A 23,296-nucleotide genomic window follows, 5' to 3' on the forward strand; every position below is an offset into this window, starting at 1 on the left:
GTGTGTTAATATACTCACTTTTTTTCTCTGAATGGAATAATTCTGAACTGGAGTATTGCAGTCATCCATCAATGTATGCATTTAAATATTTCTTCAGGAGTTAGGAGGAGAAGAAGCATGAGTTGTTTCTGTTCTCAAGTAAGAGGTCGTATCTGTTCCCTCACCTCAGCCTGGGAATTTTTTTTTTTTCTTAAAAGGATTTCTAATAATAGTAGTAATGGCTGGTAGAAGATCCCATCAATGCCACTCAGGGTTGGAGTTTATGGAGCCATGAGATGTGACTGTGCTGTGTGCCTGCAACACCATGGAGGCGCTGCATTTATTCCTCCATGTCACTTTTGACTTTTGTAGCATTCACAGAAACTGTGTACAATATTTGAAGAGTTTTGCTGCCTGTAAGAATAACTAGTCCTGACAAAGTGCATCTTCCCTCCCTGAGTAGAAAATGCCTGTGAGTTACTGGAATAACAGCTTAAATGCAGAGCCTGCTGCAAAATGCTTTGTGGCTTCAGAAGAAGAAGGAAAAGAGTTAACAGGGGCCAAAAGTATTTTGTAGTATTTAACTCTGGTGGTGCTGAAGAGCTCTCCTGTTGGTGAAATTTACAGTCTGGTATGCTGCGGGGAGCAATTCTCCAGACTTCCATGCTTTTTTCCAGTTAAAGTGCGAAGAATCACGTTTTTAATAACTCCCATGTCTGTTAGCACATGTATTGAATGTGGTTGTGTTTATGCTGTTTGTATGCCATCTTCTCCTCACTTTGTTTCCTTTTGAAAGGAAATTGCCTCAATTATTCACTATCTTGTGATGAGTTTATTGCTTGATTGTTCTCAAAAATAAATAATCCTGTTCTATTTTTTTGGTGTGTGTTAGTGTTTGGGTATGTCTTTTGCATATAAACTTTTCAGGTTAGTTTTTTGTTAAGGAAAAGTCACTTCGTAATGTCTTGGTTTTTTTAAATAACAAGAAACTTCAATGAATTATGCTGGGGGGAAAAAAAAAGTAAATTTGTAGGGTAGTATTTGGTAGTCAATACTCACACCCAAATCAATGTATTTCCCCTGGCATTTGTAAAAAAGTCTTAGGAGAGGTTTGCAAGAATGCAGGGAGAGAATAGGCTTTTATTAGTTTATGGTCATTCCCTTTGTGCTTTTAAAACAGTACTTAATAGATTGCTGATATGGACAAGACAAATCAAGTCAGAGAAAAAAAAAGACTGACAGTATGCCATGACTTGCTAAAAAGTTGAGTGCAATAGCACTCATTATTTTTAAACAGGAGCATTTGTAATGTGGGAAGATTCTTGGGTAATGTTCTGTGCAACCACCTGCTAGTGCTATGCAGCCTTAATGCTGGTAAAAGCCATGTGTGTAACCTGGGAATCATGTACAGTGGCATCTTCAGGAGCTGGGAGCCTGGCTATGGGCGTGCTGGTTTCTGAACTGTAGCCATATTTTATCCCAGCAGTCATGCCAATGTGTTTATCCAGCAGCTGGGGTAAGAAATAGGTAAAGTTGTGCTGCAGTGACATTTAAACTGGGAAGGCTTTTTCACTGGTTTTGCCATTCTAGATTTCTGTACTGTTCAGCTTTACTAGTGCTGAGTGAAGAAGTGGGTTTGTATATAGCGAATGATAACTGCTCCAGTGGTTAGAGCTAGTTCAAGGTGCGTTGGTACCAGGGTAACGATAAGAATGTTGTCACTAAGTAGTTGTGGATGCCCCATTGTGTCCAGACAAGCTGCGGATGCCCTGTCCCTGGAAGGTTTCAATGCCAGGTTGGATGGTTTGAGAAACCTTCTCTAGTGAAAGGTGTCCCTTCCCATGTCAGGAGCATTGGAATTAGATGATGTCTTCCAACCCAAACCAGTCTCTGATTCTCTGGTATTTATCACCAAGATTAGTTTCTACCCAGTGAAGCTGGTTTTAGAGCCTGTGGGGGAAACTGTCACTGGATGGTTTGAAGTGTTGTCACTAGTTGTGGTCTTTTCTGCATCTCCTGCACAACAGAAAGCAGAAAATAAATCTGATAAGTGTCATCATCATTCCTGGAAACAAATCTTAGCTTATTTTTCAGATATCTCTAAATGTACCTTGTGCACAAAACAAGTTAAACTCAGAAGTATTGATGTAACTCAACTGAGAACTTAAAGGAAGAAACTGCCCAAAATATTGTTAAGCTTTTGCAGGTGTGTCAGAGCGTGCACAAAATCCAACATCCGCACCATGCCCATTAGAAAAAATGTGATGCTAACTTCATTTTATCCAGAAGTGATCATACATAGATAGTGATTGGTGTCTACATTCTTGCTCTTGCAGAAAAGGCTGCTGGGTAGGAGGAGTCTGGTTGCAAAGAAGGATCCAGTTGTCAAACAAATTATAATTAGCAATACTGCACTTTTACAAGCAATATCTACTGTGCATCCATTTGAGTAATACTTGGAGAATAATTAAGTGGCTAACATTTTTGCAGCTCTTTTAAGAGCCCACACAAATGAGCTGGCTTATCTATTGTGACCTTTACAGTACTGGAGGTTGGTGATTTTTGTCACATATGTGGAGTTTGGAGAGGTGTTGTGTTGCATCAGATCATGTAGCTAAGTGCAGTCATGAGGAAAGTTCAGCTGCTGGGATCTATGTTAAATTTTGACATTACCTGAAAAAAAGAAACCTTTGGGAAAAATGTGTTCACTCAGTTTGATCACTGAATGCTTTTTTCATTAGGTTATGCTGAAAACACTCGAAGCTTGAAATTTTCAGTAAAAAAGACAAAGTTTTGAAAATAATGTTATTTTAATTGGTCTTCTTGTGGAAGCACCTGGTCAGTGGTGGCGTATGAAGTGATGCTGGCATCAGTTTTTACAGTGATAAGTGCTTGTTGATGTGTTGTTTTTGTTTGTTTCCTCTCATTGGGATGCTTTGGGGTTTTCTTAAGTAATTCAGGACAATTTCAAGCTGGACCTTTCTATGTCCACCTTTTTCACAAACAGGTTGTCCCTAGAAAATTCTTAGCACTTTAACACCCCTATTTTTGTCATGTAGACATGTGCTGAAACCAACAATTGGAAACAATTTTCATTCTGGTAACTGTCAGGACCAGTAAAAATTGAGTGGCAAGGGAAGGACAGGAAGGGTGGTTTGAGTCACTTCTCTGTGTTCAGAATTAAGTGGGTTTGGAAGTCTGCTCATTTCTGAATGAATGAACTACAGGAGACTAACACTAATCTTCTCTTTTGGTTATATTTCACTGTGGCAATTATAGGGGTTTGTGTTGTTGCAATTTCAGTGGCATGCAATAACTTACTAGCTGTCTAGTCTGTGTTTATTGTAGATCCAATAAAGTCTGGATTTTATTGTGAGGAAAGTTGATACTGCTGCTGAACAGCCATAACTTTGTAAGGTGGTATTGCTCTGCTTCATTCCATGGGTCCTGTAACTGAGACTGGAGCAGAAGGCAAGCATGTTTTATAGTATAGCCAGTAGTAACTTCTATGCCAGGGTTAGAGAAGTGTGTAAAGTGGTAAGTGAAAGATTTACTACTTTTAGTCCCTTGAAGCCGATGAATCATCTGTGTCTTCCATGAAATAATTATTCTTGTGTCTGACAATACAGGCACATGACTACCAAACATTCATTACACCCATTTGTGTGTATAACCTCAAATATTTTTATATTTCACATGGGTTACTTTTTTAATATTAGAAAATCATTTCCTAAAATACATGGAGGGAGGGGTTTTTGTGATGAGTATGTAGGTTGTGCATGTTCTAATTGCCTTCAAGGTTTTGTCATGGGTTTGTCTTGTGCAAAATATTGTAATGGTTTAAAACATTTCTTCTCTGTTGTATTGTTTTTGTGGGCAGGTTCTGGTAGTGGTAGAAGATTTGGAATCTTTCATGGCAACCCTTCTACAAGTGATGTGAATTTCTGAACTTCCTCTGATATAAGCATGAGTGGTTTGTTCCAGTTGGAAAATGCATCTCCTTTGGATGATAATCTACTTGAGGATTAATAATATTCAGTAATATATTGACATATTAATGTGATCATCAGTGTCTTGAGACACTTTTTTCTTAGGTTGTTTTAAGGCTGAAACAGAATTTAGTGGGGTTTTTTATGCTTCAAACTGTAAAGGTTTGCGAGGTTCCCAAAATGTATTTGATGTTCTAGTACTCTAGTGGGCTCAATAGGCAGTAGCGTCCTTTGTACAGATGCGTCCCTCTGGGTTGGTGCTGATTTCTAGAAAAGCTAAATTTAATATGTCTGCAAAGCACTTTTGTGATTGGTTTCTGGACAGCAGTTTTGTGTTAATCTAGAAAGAAAGGTTTATGTGTTTTTTAAACAGTGTTTTTCATGTGTATTAGCAATAAGCACCGCAGATATTCATAAGTATGGTTATAGTATGTGGACTTTTGTGTACAAACACATCAGGTCAAATGCAGAATCACAGAATGGTTTGGGTTGGAAGGGACCTTAAAGTTCATCTAGTTCCAACTTCCCTGCCATGAGCAGGGACACTTGCAGTACACTCTAATAAAAGTATTTATTATTTTAATAAAAGTATTTATTTATGCCCATAAATACATACATTTCTATACAGAATAAAAGACACAAGGTTTTAAAGAAAAAAGTAGTGTTTTATCTAAATATGACCCTGACAGTTTTTACCACCTCAGAGACAGATGGCAAACCAGAATCTACCACTTTCCACACTGCACTGTAGTATAATTTCTGGTTTAAGATTTAGAGGTTATTAAAACAGAGCATGGTCCCAAAATATAAAGACCTTGCACTGAGATCAGGCTCTTGAGGGTTGAGGAGAGGCAAAAGCAGTGTCTGTCAGTGTGAACAGCAGTGGAAAATGTGTAGCAGAGAGGACTAGTGTGGCCTAGGGAATGTCAGCATATACCTCTTCTGACCTGGCCCTGATCTGTGTGCTGTGGAAGGCTGGTGAAAAGTGCACATGCAGCTACCCAGTGATCTGCATCAGTGAAATGATCCATTGGGAGAACTCACCTTGTGTCCAGCCCAAACTTAATTTGCTTTTATATCCTTAGATGGACAAGTTTTCTGTTCACTGGTATGACTACCTACCAGTAAATGTACATCTTAGGAGGGAGGAGGTACCTTGTCTGACAGGGAAATGGTAGCTGTAAGTACACATGTCTATCCATGTGTACTGCACTGATGGAAGATGAGCTAAATCTGTAGTTCTCAAAAGGATTCACAGGATTGTTGGCTCCACAGCAGCTCCTGAGCTGGGTCATGGTGTAGCCAACATGAGTGCTCTGGGGTGAGGGAGCTGAGACTCTGCTAGGCTAGGTTCAAAGCAGCCATATTTTAGCAGAAAGGAGAAATTATATCTGGGGTAACTATGTGGGGAATCCCACACTGATTAGTTAGAAGAGCTGAGGTTGCATGATCAGGAGATTTTCTTCTTGAGCATAAACTTCAGTTTAAGTGAATGCAGCAACCTGAAACCTCAAACAAAGCCAGAGAATCTGCTGAGAATGAGGAGCAAGGAGCTTTTCTTGCTTCATTTTATTTAAGCAAATTAAAAATGGTGGGTGTCTTTTGTTCTTTCTCCTTTTTTTCCCTTCAGTTTTTTTTTTTTGTTTGTGAAAACTGATTTTGCATTATTTTGAGCTTGTCTCCAGAATGACCATTTTCAAGAATAAAGTTTTGTTCAGCTAATAAGGTAGTGAATCCATAGTGTAGGTACCTTTAAATGATTCATCTTTCCAAAATGCATGAGAGGCTAAGAAAATGTTCTTCTGTGGAACTTAAAAAGGCCTCCTGCAAGATGGTATCATGGAAATGAAGAAAGAAGCATTTGCCAGGAGTGGGTGGTGGTATGGAAGAGTTTAGTAGGTAGGAAGGAGTGCCACTGAATAGCTAGAGAATGTCACAGAAACCCCTTGGCTCTCTAAGATGTTGCAATTTTCAATTATATAAATGTATGCCACTTTAATGGAAGATCAGATTTTGTGCCTTCTATGATAGGCAGTTAAAATATTTAGTATTCTAAATACTCGAAAATTTAGGGATACTGCAAAAGCTTTTTTTCACCTGACTAGGGAAAGCAGTGCTGTTCCTGTCTAACATGCTGAGAAGGTAATATTACTTTGGAATAATAATTGCATTGAGAATTGAGTGCAATTTAATTCCTTTGCAGCAGAGTGCAGCTAAAAATTATCAGCAAAAGACATCTAAGAGGAATGTAATACATTTGGAAACAAACTATCTCCAGTTATAGAAAGTAAACAAAACAAAAACAAGCAACCAAAAAACCTCAACACCCAAAAGCACCTAAGCAACCCTAGATAATAGGTTTTGTGTATCTGGTATGTGTGTGTGTTTTGTTTATAGTTTTGGACTGTGAAGAAGTAGTTCACATAAAAATTGTATTTGCAAATATAAAAATACAAAGTTGGCCTGTGATGTCATTCCGACTTAGATCACTGGCTCCTTCAGGCTGTGGATGTCATCTTTGTATATTGCTTTGCTCAGTGAGTCCTCTTTTAAAATAATGAATGTTCCCTTTCCTTCTCTCACATTAGTGATTGCATCTAATTCAATAGCAAATCCAATTTAGAAAATTTTTCTAGTCTGCCTGTCATAGTCATTTAGATTGATAACTTAAGGAAAAAGTTTCCTGGAGTTTTTGTATTTGTTTCTTTTTCCTGAATCTCCCATTTGCTTCAATACTAGACCTTAGCACAAAGTTTTATCTCTCAATCTCATCAATTTTTACCATTGTCTTTCTTTCAAAGTACTGGTTTCAAATTCTTATCCTGTGTTCAAACTCTCAGTAGACAAGTGAGTCATTATTTTTTTCTGGTCATTGAAGATGGAGAGAACTTCAGTAGAAATGTATGGTAGCAACTGCCTGACATAGCAGGCAGGCAGAAGCAAAAGCTTTTGACAGCATTTGCAGAGGAATCAAAGAGAAGCACTTGCTGTGCACTGCATTGGAAAGGAACACAGAGTTCCCAATATTTTATTACATTTAAAAATGGTAACTTTTCCTGGCAAGATGTAAGGCAAGTCAAACCCACTATTTTAGTGGGGAGCAAAAGAAGTAATGATGTTTGCAGTTCTTAATGTTTTAATCCATTGTTCTGCTGTAAATGGCAAAAAAACCCCAGAGATAAATAGCCTCAGAAGGCATTTTTACAGCTTTTGTGGTTCCAAACGTTCTAGTTTTAGCTGCCACAGGGGTGATTGTATGATTCGAGAAAATGGTTGTTTCCAGTTAAGGAACAGAAACATTCCATTTTATTTTATTACAGATTATCATGCATTGTTCAGCTGTAACATTTTGCATGGTTAAAATTGGGCCACTCAAAACAGAACCATTATATCTGAATTGGTTTCTCCGTGTATGGATTCCTACTGTAAGTGTTCACATGCAGGAGCACTCAGTGTTTGGAACTTACTGAGGGGCAGTACCCTCATGTTTAACCATCTCTAGTGCTTAACACTGTAGCTGACCTGGAGCTCCTGATGTGTTTCTGGAGCTTCTTCATACCCAGTGGAATGGTCTTCAATTATAGAATCATAGAATGGCTTGAGTTGGAAGGAAAACTAAATATCATCTAGTTCCTACCCCCCTGCCATGGGCAGAGACACCTTACAGTAGACCAGGTGGCTCAAAGCCTCATCCAGCCTGGCCTTGAACCTTCTAGGGATGGAGTATCCACAACTTCTCTGGGTAACCTGTGCCAGTGCCTCACCACCCTCACAGTAAAGAACCTCTACCTAATATCTTATTTCAACCTACTTGCAGTTTCAAGCCAGTCCCCCTTCTCCTATCACTCTATGCCTTTGTAAAAACTCCCTCTCCAGCTGTCTCGCAGACCCCATTTTTCAGGTATTGGAAGGTGCTATGAGGTTTTCTAAGACTTTGACTGTCAAAACCATCTCAGTTTTGACAGTGAAAGCTCTGCTTATGGTTTGTTTTCACTCAGTGTTTGCTGGTGATGTCCCTCTGTGAGGAAGTACGAGAGGCTGACACTGTGCCTTGCTCTACAGACCCCCAGGAGCTCCAGAGTTTAAACTTTTTGGAAAACAGGGCTGTGCAAGGGTCTGTGCAGAGTGAATGGTGTGGTCGTTACCAGCTCCCATGTTCAGTTGCGCTCGAGTCCTGACAGTGGTTCTGAGAACAAGTTCTCCAGTCTCCAGTGATCTGAAAGTGAATTCAGTATGGCAAACATTGCCAGCTTTATTAAAACTTGGAATTATTGATATAACATTACGTAGGTGGTGGGAAATTGCCTCTGATCTAAATAGGGAAAAATATAGCAAACTATTTAAACATTTCTGTTAATTAGAAATCTAACCCTCAATTTATTATTACTTAGTTACATTTTATACTGGATTTTGGAACTATTGTAGAAAATTTGAAATTCTTAAAGATGTAATCTTGAAAATTCATACTTGAATATTATTATTATCATTCCTCTTTCAGTCACATTACGTTACAAAAGATCAGATATTATTCCTTTATTTTGATTTGCTACTTTTCATCTGCTGTACTTTTAGAGTTATGTTGTGGAATTTGGTGCAAGGGGTTAATGTGATAATCTGAGTCCATAGTTAAACACTGTTACTGTGGGAGAACCACAGATGTTAACAAGCAATTTCGTTGTAGTAGATACTGTAGGGCTAGTGTAGAAGCATCTGCTATTTCTTGTTGTTTGGGTTTTTTTTTTCAAAATATAATGCAATTTGAAGAAATGCTTTGTCCTTTGAAAAACTATAATAGTGTTTTTCTTCTAGCACCATCAGTACTGTTCTACTCTGTTGCCAGAGCATTTTCAGTTCAATTCTTTAATTCATCTTGAAGGGGTTGAATGACCCCAGACCTTCCCATAGGCTGAATCAATTGTACCTGCAGCTTTTTCCAGCCTGTGAAACTACTTATTTTGTGTGTTTCTTTTTAGTTGTTAAAGTATATTCTGGCAGTCAATGAAGTAAATATTTAAAGTTTGTGTCCTTCTTGCTATTCTAGGCATTGGATCAAGACAGAACTGCATTACAGAAGGTGAAAAAATCTGTAAAAGCAATATATAGTTCGGGGCAAGGTAAGACATTGTTTTAAGCTTTACACCGGAACCAAAGCATTTAATTTTAAGTTTGAGGTGTTTTGCATTTCATCCTGTTGAAATGTATAGCATAAGATATGCTTATCTGATTTGGAGTGTTTAGACTTCAAAATTATCTTTCTTTACTTCTGATTATACATCAGATTAATGTGCTCTCCAGTTCTTTTAGCCTCATATTCCTTCTCAATGGCCTCTAGGAGAATCCCATAGGTAAATTTTCCTGCTGTCATAATATTTCAATCATTTCCTTCAACTAGAACAATGACAAAAAAGTGTTCTCAATGGAATTTTTAGAAAGCGGTTATAAGTGAAATAATATTTAGAGCTTGTTTAAAAGTTTAAAAAGTAAATAAATAAAAAAATGTTTGTGTTTTGTCAACATGTGCGCTCCCTTTCATAATGTATTTCCCTTTTACCTAAAATAGTATAGTTATATAATTGTTTTGCTTGCTTGAAGACACTGTTGATGTTTTACTGGAACTATAGTAGTTACTTTGATGGGAGGTTATTTGGTTAGAATATGAACAGATAATCAGTTTGAGTGTAGTAACAAATGGTGGTCAAACACATCAATATAGAAATTTGGTTTTAAAAATGCTATAACTGTAGTGCTTCTACCTTTGTTTCTCTTAAGTTCTAAAAACTGTGCCAAAGGCAGATAGGGTAACGGAGCTTTGCCCTTCGCAATAATCTTCTGGCTGTAAATACAGGATTTTAGAAAGTCCCAGTTCCAATTTCCTAACAATAATCAGTTTAGCAAATATTTTCTGCATACAGAGCTACTTTTGAGTGCTCTTAGTTTCTGTGTCTATGGAAGTGTCTAGGATTTTTAGTATCTTGGGCGTTCTTAACTATTCTCATTTGCCAATCACTGCTGTTGGTTTGCTAGCACCATGCTTTAATAAGCTGTAATTTCAGTTGTTGATAAATGTGTTCCCAATAGACTGTGAAGCCTGATGTAAAGTGACAATTGTATTTGGTGCATGTGTATTTAGTTTTGTGCTTTTAAAAGTATTCAGATGCTCCAATAAGCTTTTCTGTTTTAGAGTGTTTACTTAAACAGAGTTTTGAAAACTGACTTTCAAAACTGATGAAAAGTGTAGAACACAGTGAAGGTGTTCTGCCTGTTCTGAAACATATAAGTAGCTATCATTTGAGTCTTGTGATAAAAATAATTTTGTTGCTAAGGCCTGTAAGTAAGGCAGCACGATATGATGAATTTGTTGCATTGAATAAAAGCAATAGAAGATGAGTTAATGGTTTTGATTGGGTGCTCTGCACTTAAAAAGTAGCAGAGATGGATAGTTAGGTTTTTAAAATTATTTTTACATTTTTAATTTTTTTAAACAAGCCTTGTTTCAAAGGTACAAATTAGTAGGAATTCTTTTGGCTCAAGAAAGCTTTATGTATAATCCTCTGGCTCCCTCTTCAGACTGCTGCTGTCATAGGCTCTGTTACAATGAGCTGTGTGCAGGAGTCAGTTCATGCAGTGACTGATAAACTGGTATTAGTAAAACTAAGACCAAAATTTTGTTATACATGTGAAACTCTATAAAAATAAATGTGAAGTGAATTAAAACTCAAGCCTCTTTTGCCTCCTTGTACAAGGAAAATTGCTGAACCAGATATTTTCTTGTGCTTCAGTGATGAAAATGGATTTTGTTGATACTTAAGTAAAGCATACCAGAAACGGCGGTAAAAGGAATTTGGGTTTATCAGTTCAAGAAAGTATTATGTGGCTATTTTTAAATTTCAAAAGAAAGCCTCTAATTACATTTTGAGAACCCAAAATTTGAATTTTGTTTTACAAATTTAATAGTTTGATAGAAGTTAAGACTATATTTAATTTACTAGAGTAGGAGAAGGTATTTTAGTACTCCTGTGCTTCATAATCTCCTTTGAGAACTCCAGCTGAACTGGTGAGAAAGAGTTATTCAGGGACAATAGAAATTCTTTTTTTCAGTTCAATGATCCAATTCATACTCTACCAAAAACCATAGCTAGGTTTTTTTGCATTGTAGTGGTTTGGGGTTGTTGGGGTTTTTTTTTCATTTGTTTCTTTGGGTTGTGGTTTTTTGTTTGGTTTTTTGGGGGGTGGGGGCTGTATTTGTTTGGTTTGGTTTTTTGGGGGGGGTTGTTTTGTTTTGTTTGGGTTGAGTGGGGTTTTTTTGGGGGGGGGGAGGGAGTGTTTTGGTTGGTTTGGGTCATTTGTTTTCTTTTTTATCTTTTTTTTCCTGAGTAACATTTGAATAGTGACAGTGACACAGTGCAGCATCTCATACAGAATTCTTCAGGAAGGCTGAATCTTGTGGTGTGTTGGTTTGTTCCTCTCCAGCGCTGAATTATGAACCACAAGGGTCTATGGTCTGTTACAAAGAGCTTTAACATCACCCAAATACTTTCTGCTCTTCCTGTACCTCCTCACCCATTTGTCATATTCACATTTAGAGCTACTACTATGGAAATGAAAACATACCAACACAAGAATATAGAAAATCTTTAGAAATGTCCCTTCCTTATTGTCATTTCTGTAAGTGTTGTATTGAGAAGGACTGTTTATGAAATCCAGTGAGAAATGCAAACAGACACCTCTTTCTCACCACTTGCTCCCTGTCTGGCTTGCTATTTACTTCTGGCATGATTGATTGTATCTGTAACTAGGAACCCATCTTATGGCAAGGGTGCTTGAACTTAATGAACAATCTGTTCTGACTTCCTTTCCCGTAAGACTTGGATTGAATTGTAACAGCAGTAGATTGCGCAATTATTTTTGCTGTAGATTTTTCAATAGCTCTTTTTCATTACTTCCCTGGAATCAGTCTCATATATAATCAAAAGGAGTTTACACAATGAAGAAATAAAACTGTAAAATCCATACAAGACCAAAGGAACTGAGGTAGATCAGTAGTCCACATGGTTTCCCACAATGTTCAACAGCACATGCTCGAGGGAGTAGATTTTAAGTATTTTATTTAGCACTTTCTCAGCTCACACTGACATGATGGCCAGGAATTGCCTTGAGTCAGAAATGATTCTGTGATGTTTGATACTTCTTAATGGACTTCTACAACTTATTTTGTCCAAGGAATTTGTATTAATGTCATTGAATTTGTCATTCACAGTCTTGCATCAGTGTAGTTAAATTCTCCTGTGTGGAGTTTCCCAGTGCATATTGTTCTTCAGATCTTAAATACCTGAGGAGGAGACTGTCCCTGCCCATGTCTCACAGCATCGGCCTCAAACCCACCAAAATCTCATCTGAAATGAAATTGAGGGAGCTTTGCATGTTCTGGGCATGAACGTTTGTAAGAGGCTTTGAAGTGCCAAAGCTTACTAGATTAGAGCCAGAGGAGTTTTAGGTGGATGAATCCAAACTTTGTTCTGTGGACCATTGTCTCTTTTGGAATAGGTCTGAGTTGTTTCCATTATTACTCACAATATCTCTCTTCTGAACTCAGCAGCTCTACGGGGTTTTGAAGGTTATTTGGATGTTTGTTTTTTACAGAAACCATCACATTTAATCATCTTCACTTTCTCTCTCTCTCCAAAATGGCCGCATAGTCTTCTAAAGTAGGAAGGAGGTGGAGTGAATTTTGGAGAACAGGGACAGGAACTGCACACCAATATTAAGGGTTTAAGCCCACTATGGCAGCATTTTTGATATTGCTCCATTGCATGTTGTGTTTCTTCATAATTTCTGATGTGCAGCTTTGTTTTGCTTGGTACTGAATGTCAAGGTTATAGAACTCCAGAACCTTTTCCTGTGATGTCTAGTAATGCAATAATTTCTTTAAAGTTAGGAGTGTTTTCCCTCATGTGCTGCACTCCCTCTAATGCACGCGTCCATGCATTGGCCATTAAACATGAGATTCCTCCAGCTTGGGAACTACCCTGGTTGGAGCCTCTTGCTGTAGCCTGCACAATTAGTGGGTGTATGTAGAGACTTCTAATTCACTGGTGACCTCCCTCTGGTGAGAAATTAATGCTTTATTCTTTCCTTTCCTCCACATATTTTTTTTCAGCCTGTCTTTCGTCCTTGTGAGGCTCATCCCTCTTAGTGTGCTTAGTTCTTTCAGTGTTTTTGTGACAGAGAGAACTTCTTGAAAAATCAATAATTTAATGTGGACTTCCTTTTCCCATATGTTTGTTGATCTCCTGGAGGTGGGAGTCTTTTGATGTAAAATTTTCTTTTTATAAAAGCTGTGTTTCTTGTTCAGCATTTTGTATTCATCCACATGTCCACCAATTATGTTCTACTCTGTAGTTCCTACAAATAGCCTGGGGAATATATAAGCAATATTGCTGTTGGTGCATACTTGAATACTCAGTTCTCTCTGGAGCTTACTAAAAATAGCTATTATATTTGCTTTTCATTCTTCCAGTAGTGTTGAGGCTGGTAAAAATAAGAGGCTTCTCTTTGCAACTGTATATTTTGCTTATTTTATTCTATTGTACGTGGCTCTAAGTGACTAAGTTCATGTTAACAGATTTTAAGACCTCTACTGTTAGATCTGGTATAAATTCTCTGAAGCAGAGGAGAAAGAAAATTATTCCATGAGAACTTCTTCAAGCATGTCAGTGATGAACAGAGATGCAAAAATAAGTAATTTGCTTTTCTAGGCTGGGTTATCTCTCAGTGCTCTTGTACTGTGATGATCTAGGGAACCTTGCAGACTCAGTGAGATGCTTCTTGCTCTGAAATATGGAAAGAGGCTTTTATTACTTTTCCCTTGAACAATCTCATTCCAGAAGGCATTATTGTTATCAAGCTCAGACAATTGTATGCTGGTCAAATAATTTTTTTTCTATTATTTTTTCATTATACTTCAGCTTTGTGAAGAATGAAATAGGAAAGAGTGGGTTTTTTTTATTTCAAATAATTTCTGCCATCCTTTTTAACCTTGCCAGCTTTCTTGCTTTTCTAAAGCCTTTCTGAGTCATCTTTCATTCATAAATGTATCTTGGCTCCGACCTTGGTTATTTTTCCTCTGTCCATGGAACAAAGCTGTTTTAGAAGTGAAACTTAAAAATAGTTTAAAGTTGATCAAAGTTATGAAACATGATTTTTATTTTTATTAACCAAATATGCGGAATTAATGCTCATTAATTTAGACATTCTTCATGTTTCTTTGGGCATAATCAGTGACAAAAGAGAGTAATGTTTTTCTCCCGTAAACTATTTAATTTTTTGTGCTTGTGTTCTTCAGTGTTTGCAGTGTAATGTATCTGAACAAAACTGTTGTAGAAGAAGGAAATTTTAAGGCTTTAATTTCAGTGATGTGTTTTGTAGGTCCAGCATATAAAGGCCATTCTTTAAACTCTCTTCACAGTATTTGTACTTCTGTACTCTTAATGTGCACAAGTAGGCAGGAATCTCACTAAGCTCAGAAGCATATGCTAAAATTCTGATAATTTTTGAGTGGGAGATAAACGTAGTATTTAATGAATGCTGTGGGTTCCAGTGAAGGAGTACAAATTCTGAGAGTCTTATTTAAGTATTTTGTGTTCATCCTGGGAAAAGTTTCCCAAAAGGTCACTTTAGGTATGGACAACTGCAGGTGACTGCCTGGGAATGCGGTGCAAGGCGGGATTCAGCCCTGGGAGTCCTTCAGGCTGTGCCTACAGAGCTCAGAGCACATGTGCTCCCTGCTTTTGCCAAGTGCTGCTGTGCAGCAAAGGGCTGCTGCAAAGCTGCTGTGGCTGCCATTCCTTCCTTAGCTGCTGGGATCCTCTCCAGAGGTGTGTCTGTTATTTCCTCTTCACACTCAACGTTTCCTCAGTATACACGTTAGAGCTCAGATATAAGGGATGCCACAGGGTTATTGTGCACTGGGAGCTGTGAGGGTTTTCTCAAACCAAAGGTAAATTCTGTGCTGAATGTTCCCCAGAGTTGAAGGTGTGGGTTGTGGAGGAGATGCACAGCTTTCAGCTCAGAAGTTCCCACTGCTGTATCCCGGCCAGAATCCTGCTTTATACCACATCTGCCATGCTCTAGTGACGTTCTCAGCATGGGCTCAGGAGCTGGTGGCCTTGGCAGATCCCACTGGGAAGGGAATGATGAGTGTGAGGCCCCTTTGAAAGAGCTGCATTTGTCAGTGGGTGCAGAGCCCTTCCTCGGTGTTTCATGATTCTGGCATGCCTCAGGGAGCTGCTGAAGGAGCAGGATGTCTGGCTGGGGAAGCTGTTCTATTTTAGTGCTGAGCGTTGCTTATGATATTGAAGACATGATTCAGTTCTGGAAGACAAATCTGATTCCCTGCATGTACTGCTGTCAGTGACCTTGTCTCACTCTCAGGGTTATTAAAGTCTTGTATGAGGACCTGTATTTAAGAAAGTAAATATTGTTGTGCCTATTACAGCTTTCTGTATGCAAAGGAAGTTCTATTAGGACACTAGGAAGTAATTTCTGAGTTTGCATGAGGCACCTACAGTGTGATTAAAGGATGCTCTTTGCTCTGAGCATGTCAGGTTTCACATTCTGTATTTTAGCATACCTGAAAGTGCCTTACAGATTTAATTTTTCAGCTATGTGCACTTAAGGTCGAGTAGGGAATTGCCTTACCTCTTCAATAGAAAATATTTAATCTCCTTTTGCAAGATTTACATTGATACTTGCGTAGAAATTGAAAACTTCTTTTTCTTAGAGTACTTGTATTTTGTGTGCCTATGTGTGGCAATTACAGAAGTAAATACAGGAGTATTCTTTTTACTTCACCATCAAAACTTCATTTCTAGATTTAGGTGATTTGTAGTCTGGGATTCTTGAGAATTTCCTCTATATTGTTCTAGGACAATGATCTACTTCCTCTTTCTGACCGGAAATTTCTTTTGCCTTTCCACAGATAAAGGAAACAAGCTTCTTCAGCTCTCTTTCACTCTCTTTATGAAATATATTTTAAAAATTCTCTATGAAACAACACAGTGCTTAAAATCAAAATGCTGGGAAATACTGTGATGTAAAAAGTGTTTCCCAAGTGAGGACAGGGATTCCATGGTCTAGCAGGGCTCTTTCTGACCTTCCATTATCCTTCCTTTCCCTTCAGCACAGCTGGATATGCTTGAGCTTTACTTACTCATGACTGCATAAGCTAAAGCTCCTTCACAGATAAAGTCCTCTGTGTATATTTGTGCAAAAGCTTTTACATCAAAACAAAATGCATATTTTATTGTTATGTAGTGATTTCAGTGCTAAGCTATTTGATTAAAACTGTATGCTTTTGGAACAGTTTTCCTAAAAACATACAGCTTGAATTGCAATGCAACTCTGTATTAACATATGATTAAATATTTGGCCTTTTGAAATCTCAGTATTAATGTCTGATTTTTAGAATGTGGTGTGATGTGTGGGCTTTGCGGCTTAGTATTGGTAAATAAGGATTGTACTTTTTTCAACAGGTTTTGACATTTTTTTCTTGGCACTTTGGTGCACTGTTGTTTGAGTATCTGCAATACCTTAGAAAAGTTGACTGTTTAACTCTTCATCAGCTGTTTGTTAATGTCCAAATAGATTTGTGCATTATGAGAAATATTTAATGAGATTTGTTTGAAACTCACATCTTTTTTCCTTTTCTTCTATCTTTTGAGTCATATCTTGTAATTCAGAAGCCCTCAGGCAATATCACAATTTGAATTTTAAAAAAAGAACTAACTTGGAGATTTTGGGGTAAAAACACCCATGGTACCAACTGGCAACTATTCTCTCTTTCCCTTCCTCCCTCCCTTTCATTGTGCAGAACTTGTGCTGTAGCTCTGCGGTTTTGGTGGTTTGCAGAAAGAAGACAAAATAGTAAAGGCTAGGAGATGGATTAAAGTGAAATATTGATTTAATTAATACCAATAGTATCCTCTAAGAGAGATAAAGGTGATAAAGTCTTTCCCAAAGGGCTGTATAGGTAAATTTTCTATTTAAAGATAGTAACAAAAATTATGCAACAGCATGTCAGAAAGGAAACTAAATAGAAACAGGAAAGACATTTCAGATACAAGTTTCTAATTCATTCTTGAGTCAAGGATTTTTCTCACTTTCGCTGGCTTCAACTGCATGGTCTCGGTTCTGACCTCTCTGTATGAGCAGTTTGCTATTAAATACATTGGAATGAGCCTTTGGCTGGGTACCAATACACATTCCGTTATCTGGGATAACTCAGTGTGCAAAGCAGAAAAAAGGGAACCTTTATAAGATGTTTCTTCTTTTGACCTTACAGTCAGATTCAGACTTGGTCTCCTTACTTTTATATTTGTTACTTTTGACTTTTTTGTTCTGTAAAAATGTCCAACATTTAAAAGAAAAGTTCACATATGCATGAAAGTTCCTGTAGGGGCAGCTACAAATTCCAATATTGCTTATGAAACAGACTTATATTGTTTCACTGATGTATTATTGATCTTACGACTTTGTCAATAGCTACAGAGTTTTCTTCATCGCTGTATTACAAATTCAACCTGCTGATTTAAAAAGTATGTATATGCCTATTGCTAAATAGTTCTTTTTAATATTAAAATTATTTTAATTTTCAGTAAATGTGTTGACTTGTGGCTTTTCTCAAAGTACTGTTTGGTAGTTGTTAAGTTGCAATAAGCTTAAAATTATAATTGGCTGGCTACAAAAAAATCTGACTTCTGATTTTTCTTTGCAGATCATGTTCAAAATGAAGAAAACTATGCACAAGTACTAGATAAATTTGGAAGTAATTTTTTAAGTCGGGATAATCCAGATCTTGGCACAGCTTTTGTAAAATTTTCCACACTTACTAAAGAATTATCAACACTGTTGAAGAACCTGGTGAGGACTTTCAAACTTTCTAAGCTTTAAACTTGTTTCAAAATACTGTATAATAGAAGAATTGCTTGATCATGATGACTAAGGATAATTTTTTAGATGCTTTCAATTTTTGTCAAAAGCAAAACCAACAATTTCTGCAGAGAGGATCTCTAAAGGGTGTTATTACACACTCTGTGTTTGATTATTAATTGGCAGTTAAGAAGGTAAATATAAATGTTGAGACATCCCTTGAATCATCATTCTCAAGTGATTGATGGTGATATATACTTCATGGACCTTAATTTTAAATCATCCCTTAACTTGAAGTCTTTCTAGTTAAAAATACAATATCATTAGTTATGGCTGTTTTGTTTTTCCACAAAAGGGGAAGCATTCACTTTCTGGAAGAAAAATAACAATTTGAGCATGTTTAAATGGTGTTAACAGTCCGCTCTCCCTGTGATATAATAAGCATCCATTGCTTACATACCAGGTTTTTGAAGGTGGTTTAAAGGTTTGTCTCATCTAAAGTTTGCCTTAGGCCTTTTGGTTTTGAAAACTGCATTGTATAACTACAGTTATAGCAAATACCTTTGAATGTTGAAAGTAATGAAGCCGCATTTCATGTGAAATCGTTTTTCATGGGCTTTGTAGCTGTTATATTCAGAAAGTCATAGCTTCAGTTTTACATTTTTCTTATAGTTGGGCTTATTTCCAATCTTTCTTGGTGTGTGAAGTACGAGAGATATTACAGACTTGTCTTCCTACAGTCCTTAACACAACCAAAACTGCTGTAGTTCTCACCAAAGGTCCCTGTAGCCAAGTTCCCTGGCTTTGACAGTTGCCCAAGACTGAGTCTTGTGCTGTCCTCTGTAGAGACTTCTGTCACTCTGGGTTATTTTGACCTGTAATTTAAATTTAGCACACAATTAAAAGTAAGTATTTTAAAGTGTGAATTAAAGTGCAGTTTAAGGACAGTTTGGTATTAGAACTCATGTTTTTTGGAAGCTTTCTGGACTTTGTCATTCCTAGCAGGGCATCCACAGAAATTTTTAACCTATTTCAACTAGCAGTGTTTATTTATTTATTTAAAATAGTGCTGATCAAGAGGAAAAAACACTTAATTTAAGAAGCCACACTTATCCAAAAACAATATTATGCTATTGCAGCTAGATTATGAAGCATTATCTACCCAAATTCTTGTTGACAGGATTCTAAATAGGGTGTTCGCTAATTTACTTCATTCAGAAGTCTCAAATAGAACACAAACTTATTTTACAATTGCCTCAGCATTTTAGAACCATTTGTTTTTCTTATTATTTTCTCCCCAAGATAGAAAATTCTGCTTTGTTGTTCTTAAGCATCATTCTGTTTTCCAAGATTACTCTGAAAGAAAAAAAAAAAAGATGTTTATATCAAAATAGAAGTTGAGGTCCATTGAAAAAGCAGTTGAGAGGAGGACTCTGTTATATCACTGATAAAGCCCCAAAGTAGGTGCTGAACGTTATGTTGGTAAAATTAATTGGAAAAATGGCAAGAGTTATTAAGTTGAATGGCAGGATAATAGGTTTGGAGGTTTTTTTCTTTTTTTTACCTAGAACAGATGGTTGATGCTTTATTTAATAAAAGGTACAATAAAATAATGAAAGGTCTTCAAAGACATAAAGATGAATAAGAACTAGAGCTACACAGTAGACAATGAAAAAAATGCTTCACAAATTTGGATCCTTTTTGTTCCATCTTTGAACTTCAATTATGATTCCTTGAAATTTTCATATGAATTGTGATATTATGGATATTTCATGAGAAGGAGGGAACAAAATAACTTACTTTCTTTTTTGTCAATTACAGAATGACTACTTTAAGAGTGATATTCACTTACTATGAAGTAAAACCAGCAACTTTTATTTTATACAGAACTTTTGGAAAGCATAATTTTGAAATGATTGCTTAGCACACAAGGGCAAGAATAAAAGCATGTCCATTAATCATTTTAACAAGGCTAAATGAGTTGCTGTGCAGTTTTTACTATTAGCTGTTGATGTCATCATTAAATATAATGCCTGAAACTTGAAATCTGTTAAAATTATAGTTAAATTGTTGAATCATTATTATTAATACTATTTTATGCAAAGGACACACAGTGATCCTTCGATAAGATTTTATAAAGGTAAAATATTGGAATTGCCCATTGCCAACCCTGGTCTGTTTTCAGCAAAATCTGAGTGTCCCGCCAGAATCAGTTTCTCTGTTTTTTTTACTTCTACCTCCTTGGCCATTCCAGGTTTCGTTCTTTATGCAGTAATTCATTATAATAGTGCATCTGAAAGGTGTATATGAAAACGAGTGTGTCAATATCTTTATATTGATCTAGGTGAGGTTCTGGCAGAACATTTGTAGCACTTGCAGGTTATTTCTTTTGAAAAATTGCATAGTTCTTGCCTTTTTCCAAGTGTTTTTAGCCTGTTTTTCTCTACCTTTCTTTCCTGTAACAGCTAATCTTTCCAGGCAAATTACCTTTTCTTCACAACCGTCACTAAATTCACATTATGTGTTTCCATGTGTTAAAGAGTTTTTCCCCTTTATTTTGTTCTATATGTGAGACTGTTTTGCTTTATCAGATTGTTTCCAGTTCATTTGGGCTAGTGTTTTATCAGGTCTTCAATGATCTAATAAATGATTCCCAGTCCTTACTGTATTGGAGTAAACACACTGCTATTTAACTTTGGGTTTTTTGGTTATTTTCTATAGCTGACATGCTCAGTGGCTACGGTTCAGTCATTTCAACCCAAAAATTGATGGCTTGAGTTGGTTATCCTTAATGGATACACCTGAAAAAATGAAAAATAAAAAGGCTACAGTGTCTTTAGAATATATGAGGAGTTTGAGTGGAACACTAGATATAAGAACCTGTTTGAGTGGTTGTTTTGATATTCTTGTTGATAATCAAATAGGCATGAACTCTGTGGGATAAAATTTAAATTCATGAGAGTTTAGGAAGATGTCAGATATGCACAATGGACAAGGAAAGGAGCAGTGTTCCCAAAAAGGGGGAAATATTCAAGGAGCTGGTGTCCCTGTTGGCTCCTTCTGCTCATGGTTGAATTAACATGAGCTCTGTGTGTTCCCTGCCTGTGGCACAGCAGGTCCTTCTTACTTGGGAGGCTGCAGCCAAATTTGTACCTAAATGTTTGCTTCAAGGAGATGAATATTGCCTTGAAGTGCTTTCAGAACTTTCTTATGTGCTATTTGTAAAATTCTGGGTTTATGTCACCTTGTTTAAGTAAATGTTAATTATAATGTTTCTATGTCTCATACAAGTAAATGTTTATTAATTCTTCCCATACTCGAATTTACTATGCATTTAGAAATGTGAGGTGATTGCAACTTGATTAGTGAAGTTCAAAGACTTGTTGGCAGCAATTTGATAAGATCATAATAAATCCTTCTGAATTATGATGTTTTTGTTTTTAGCTCCAGGGATTAAGCCACAATGTTATTTTCACTTTGGATTCTCTCTTAAAAGGAGACTTAAAAGGTGTTAAAGGGGTAAGTATTGCAAACTAAATTTTTGTTTCATGTTCATATGTCTAGTGACTGTTTTCCTTTCACTCATGACAGAATTTCTTATGTTGGCATTTATTAATATTCTGTATTTAATGTTCCCTACATAGAACAAAATTGGCATGGCTGCAATGAAGTCTTGAAAATTTCATTGTAAATTTCTGTGTTAGTGTGCACAGGAAAGTAATACTTTACAAGATTCAAACCCAATTTTTTTTCCAACTGCTGTCTGAAAAGTTATGAAGAAAACAGTATTTTTCCTGCTATTTATTACTTGATAACTACAAAGAAAAAGTTTTAAAATATTCTAAGACAATTTTCTATTTCCTAAGGACCTCAAAAAGCCTTTTGACAAAGCCTGGAAAGATTATGAAACCAAATTGTAAGTATTTGTCTCCCACTTGGCCTTGTTTTTTTGTGGTGTTGGGATTTTTTATATTAGCTATTATTAGTAGTAGTATTAATATTGTTAGTATTGTTATTGCTATTATTAAGATAGAATTATTGATTGTTTTCCCCAAGTAACACACAATCTAAACAAAAGAGTTGAAGGAAGGGCAGTTTCATGGCTCAGTAGCTCATGGTTCAAAATACATGGGATTTGGTAGAGGAGCTAATCTTCAGAATGTTTTCTTTGATGCTTCTTAATTATTACTTTTTCCCTAAATAATGATAGACCACATTTTAACAGAAGGAATTCTCTAAAATGTTTTCTAATTAAAATTTCAGTACGAAGATTGAAAAGGAAAAAAGAGAACATGCAAAACAGCATGGGATGATAAGAACTGAGATAACGGGAGCTGAGATAGCAGAGGAAATGGAGAAGGAGAGGAGGCTATTTCAGCTACAGATGTGTGAAGTAAGAAACAAATTTCAGTTTCTAATTGCAACATCATAACTTATTATTAACAGACTCTGTGGGTCTTGAAGGTGGTGAAATCATCTTTGTCGTTTAATGGGGGTGAAGGGAGGAAGTTATTTCAATGTGACACAGTACAGCAATATAAACAATTATTTTAGCAACTCTTGTACAAAACTTGACTTTTTTTTTTTTTGTTTTATTCCTTTTTCTTGTTTTTAGGTTATTGTGGGAAGGTTCTTGGGCTAAAAATACACTGTGGAAATATTTCTTATTTTATTGGGTTTACGGTTTAGCAGTATTTTGATATTTTTCTTCAAATATGCTTTCTGAAGCCTTCTAAAATTTCTAATAAAGTGATAAATGCTAGTGATACGTTAGTTCCATAAAACTGATTTTTTATATTAATAGTTCTTTTCGTTACATTTTAGTGAGGATTACTTTAAGTCGTACACTGTTTATGCTTTCGCAATATTTCAGTAATAACTACAGTAGCATTAAAACTGGGAAATCTTTGGACAATTGTAAAGGATGAAACCTTTTTCTTGAATTTGCTTTATGTGTTGAGGTGTTTAAATTTTATGGAGTGGCCAGATAAACTGTTACCCATTTTAAAGCTTGTTTAGCAGTGATGGACTGGTGTTTTATGGGTCAGCACCCAAGTTAAACATAGAGTTTAATTCATTGAGCAAATGATGTTTTATTGTTTGAAAACTGTTGAAGGTTGTGATACATGACTGCCAACATGTTTTCCATTGTCTATACAGTATCTTATTAAGGTTAATGAAATCAAGACAAAAAAGGGTGTGGACCTTCTGCAGAACCTTATTAAATATTACCATGCACAATGCAAGTAAGTGCTGCAATGCTTTAAGTTTTAGTTACAATTTTCTTTTTTGCACAAGATTATGTTTCCGTTTGTTTGAATGTATCAGGGATTTTTTCGTAATTGTGATGTGCCAGTTTTCTGAATCTTCCTCTTCTCAGTCTGTGGACTTCCAGTAGAGTG

The 23,296-nt window shown here is 36.5% G+C and overlaps 1 protein-coding gene across 3 annotated transcripts in view; it reads left to right on the forward strand.

Moving 5' to 3' along the window:
• ASAP1 (ArfGAP with SH3 domain, ankyrin repeat and PH domain 1) overlaps positions 1 to 23,296 on the forward strand; it is a 144,844-nt gene that overhangs the window by 65,116 nt on the left and 56,432 nt on the right. For all 3 annotated transcript variants that reach the window (XM_066175892.1, XM_066175911.1, XM_066175902.1), the window contains 6 exons: positions 9,010 to 9,082; positions 17,740 to 17,885; positions 21,339 to 21,413; positions 21,761 to 21,810; positions 22,158 to 22,287; positions 23,055 to 23,140. In XM_066175892.1, coding sequence (XP_066031989.1) covers positions 9,010 to 9,082; positions 17,740 to 17,885; positions 21,339 to 21,413; positions 21,761 to 21,810; positions 22,158 to 22,287; positions 23,055 to 23,140 — 560 coding nt within the window. The remainder of the gene's footprint in view (positions 1 to 9,009; positions 9,083 to 17,739; positions 17,886 to 21,338; positions 21,414 to 21,760; positions 21,811 to 22,157; positions 22,288 to 23,054; positions 23,141 to 23,296) is intronic.

The sequence above is a fragment of the Chamaea fasciata genome, unplaced genomic scaffold (assembly GCF_029207755.1).
Source record: "Chamaea fasciata isolate MVZ Bird 193981 ecotype frontalis unplaced genomic scaffold, bChaFas1.0.hap1 SCAF_1, whole genome shotgun sequence".
Taxonomy (NCBI): domain Eukaryota; kingdom Metazoa; phylum Chordata; class Aves; order Passeriformes; family Sylviidae; genus Chamaea; species Chamaea fasciata.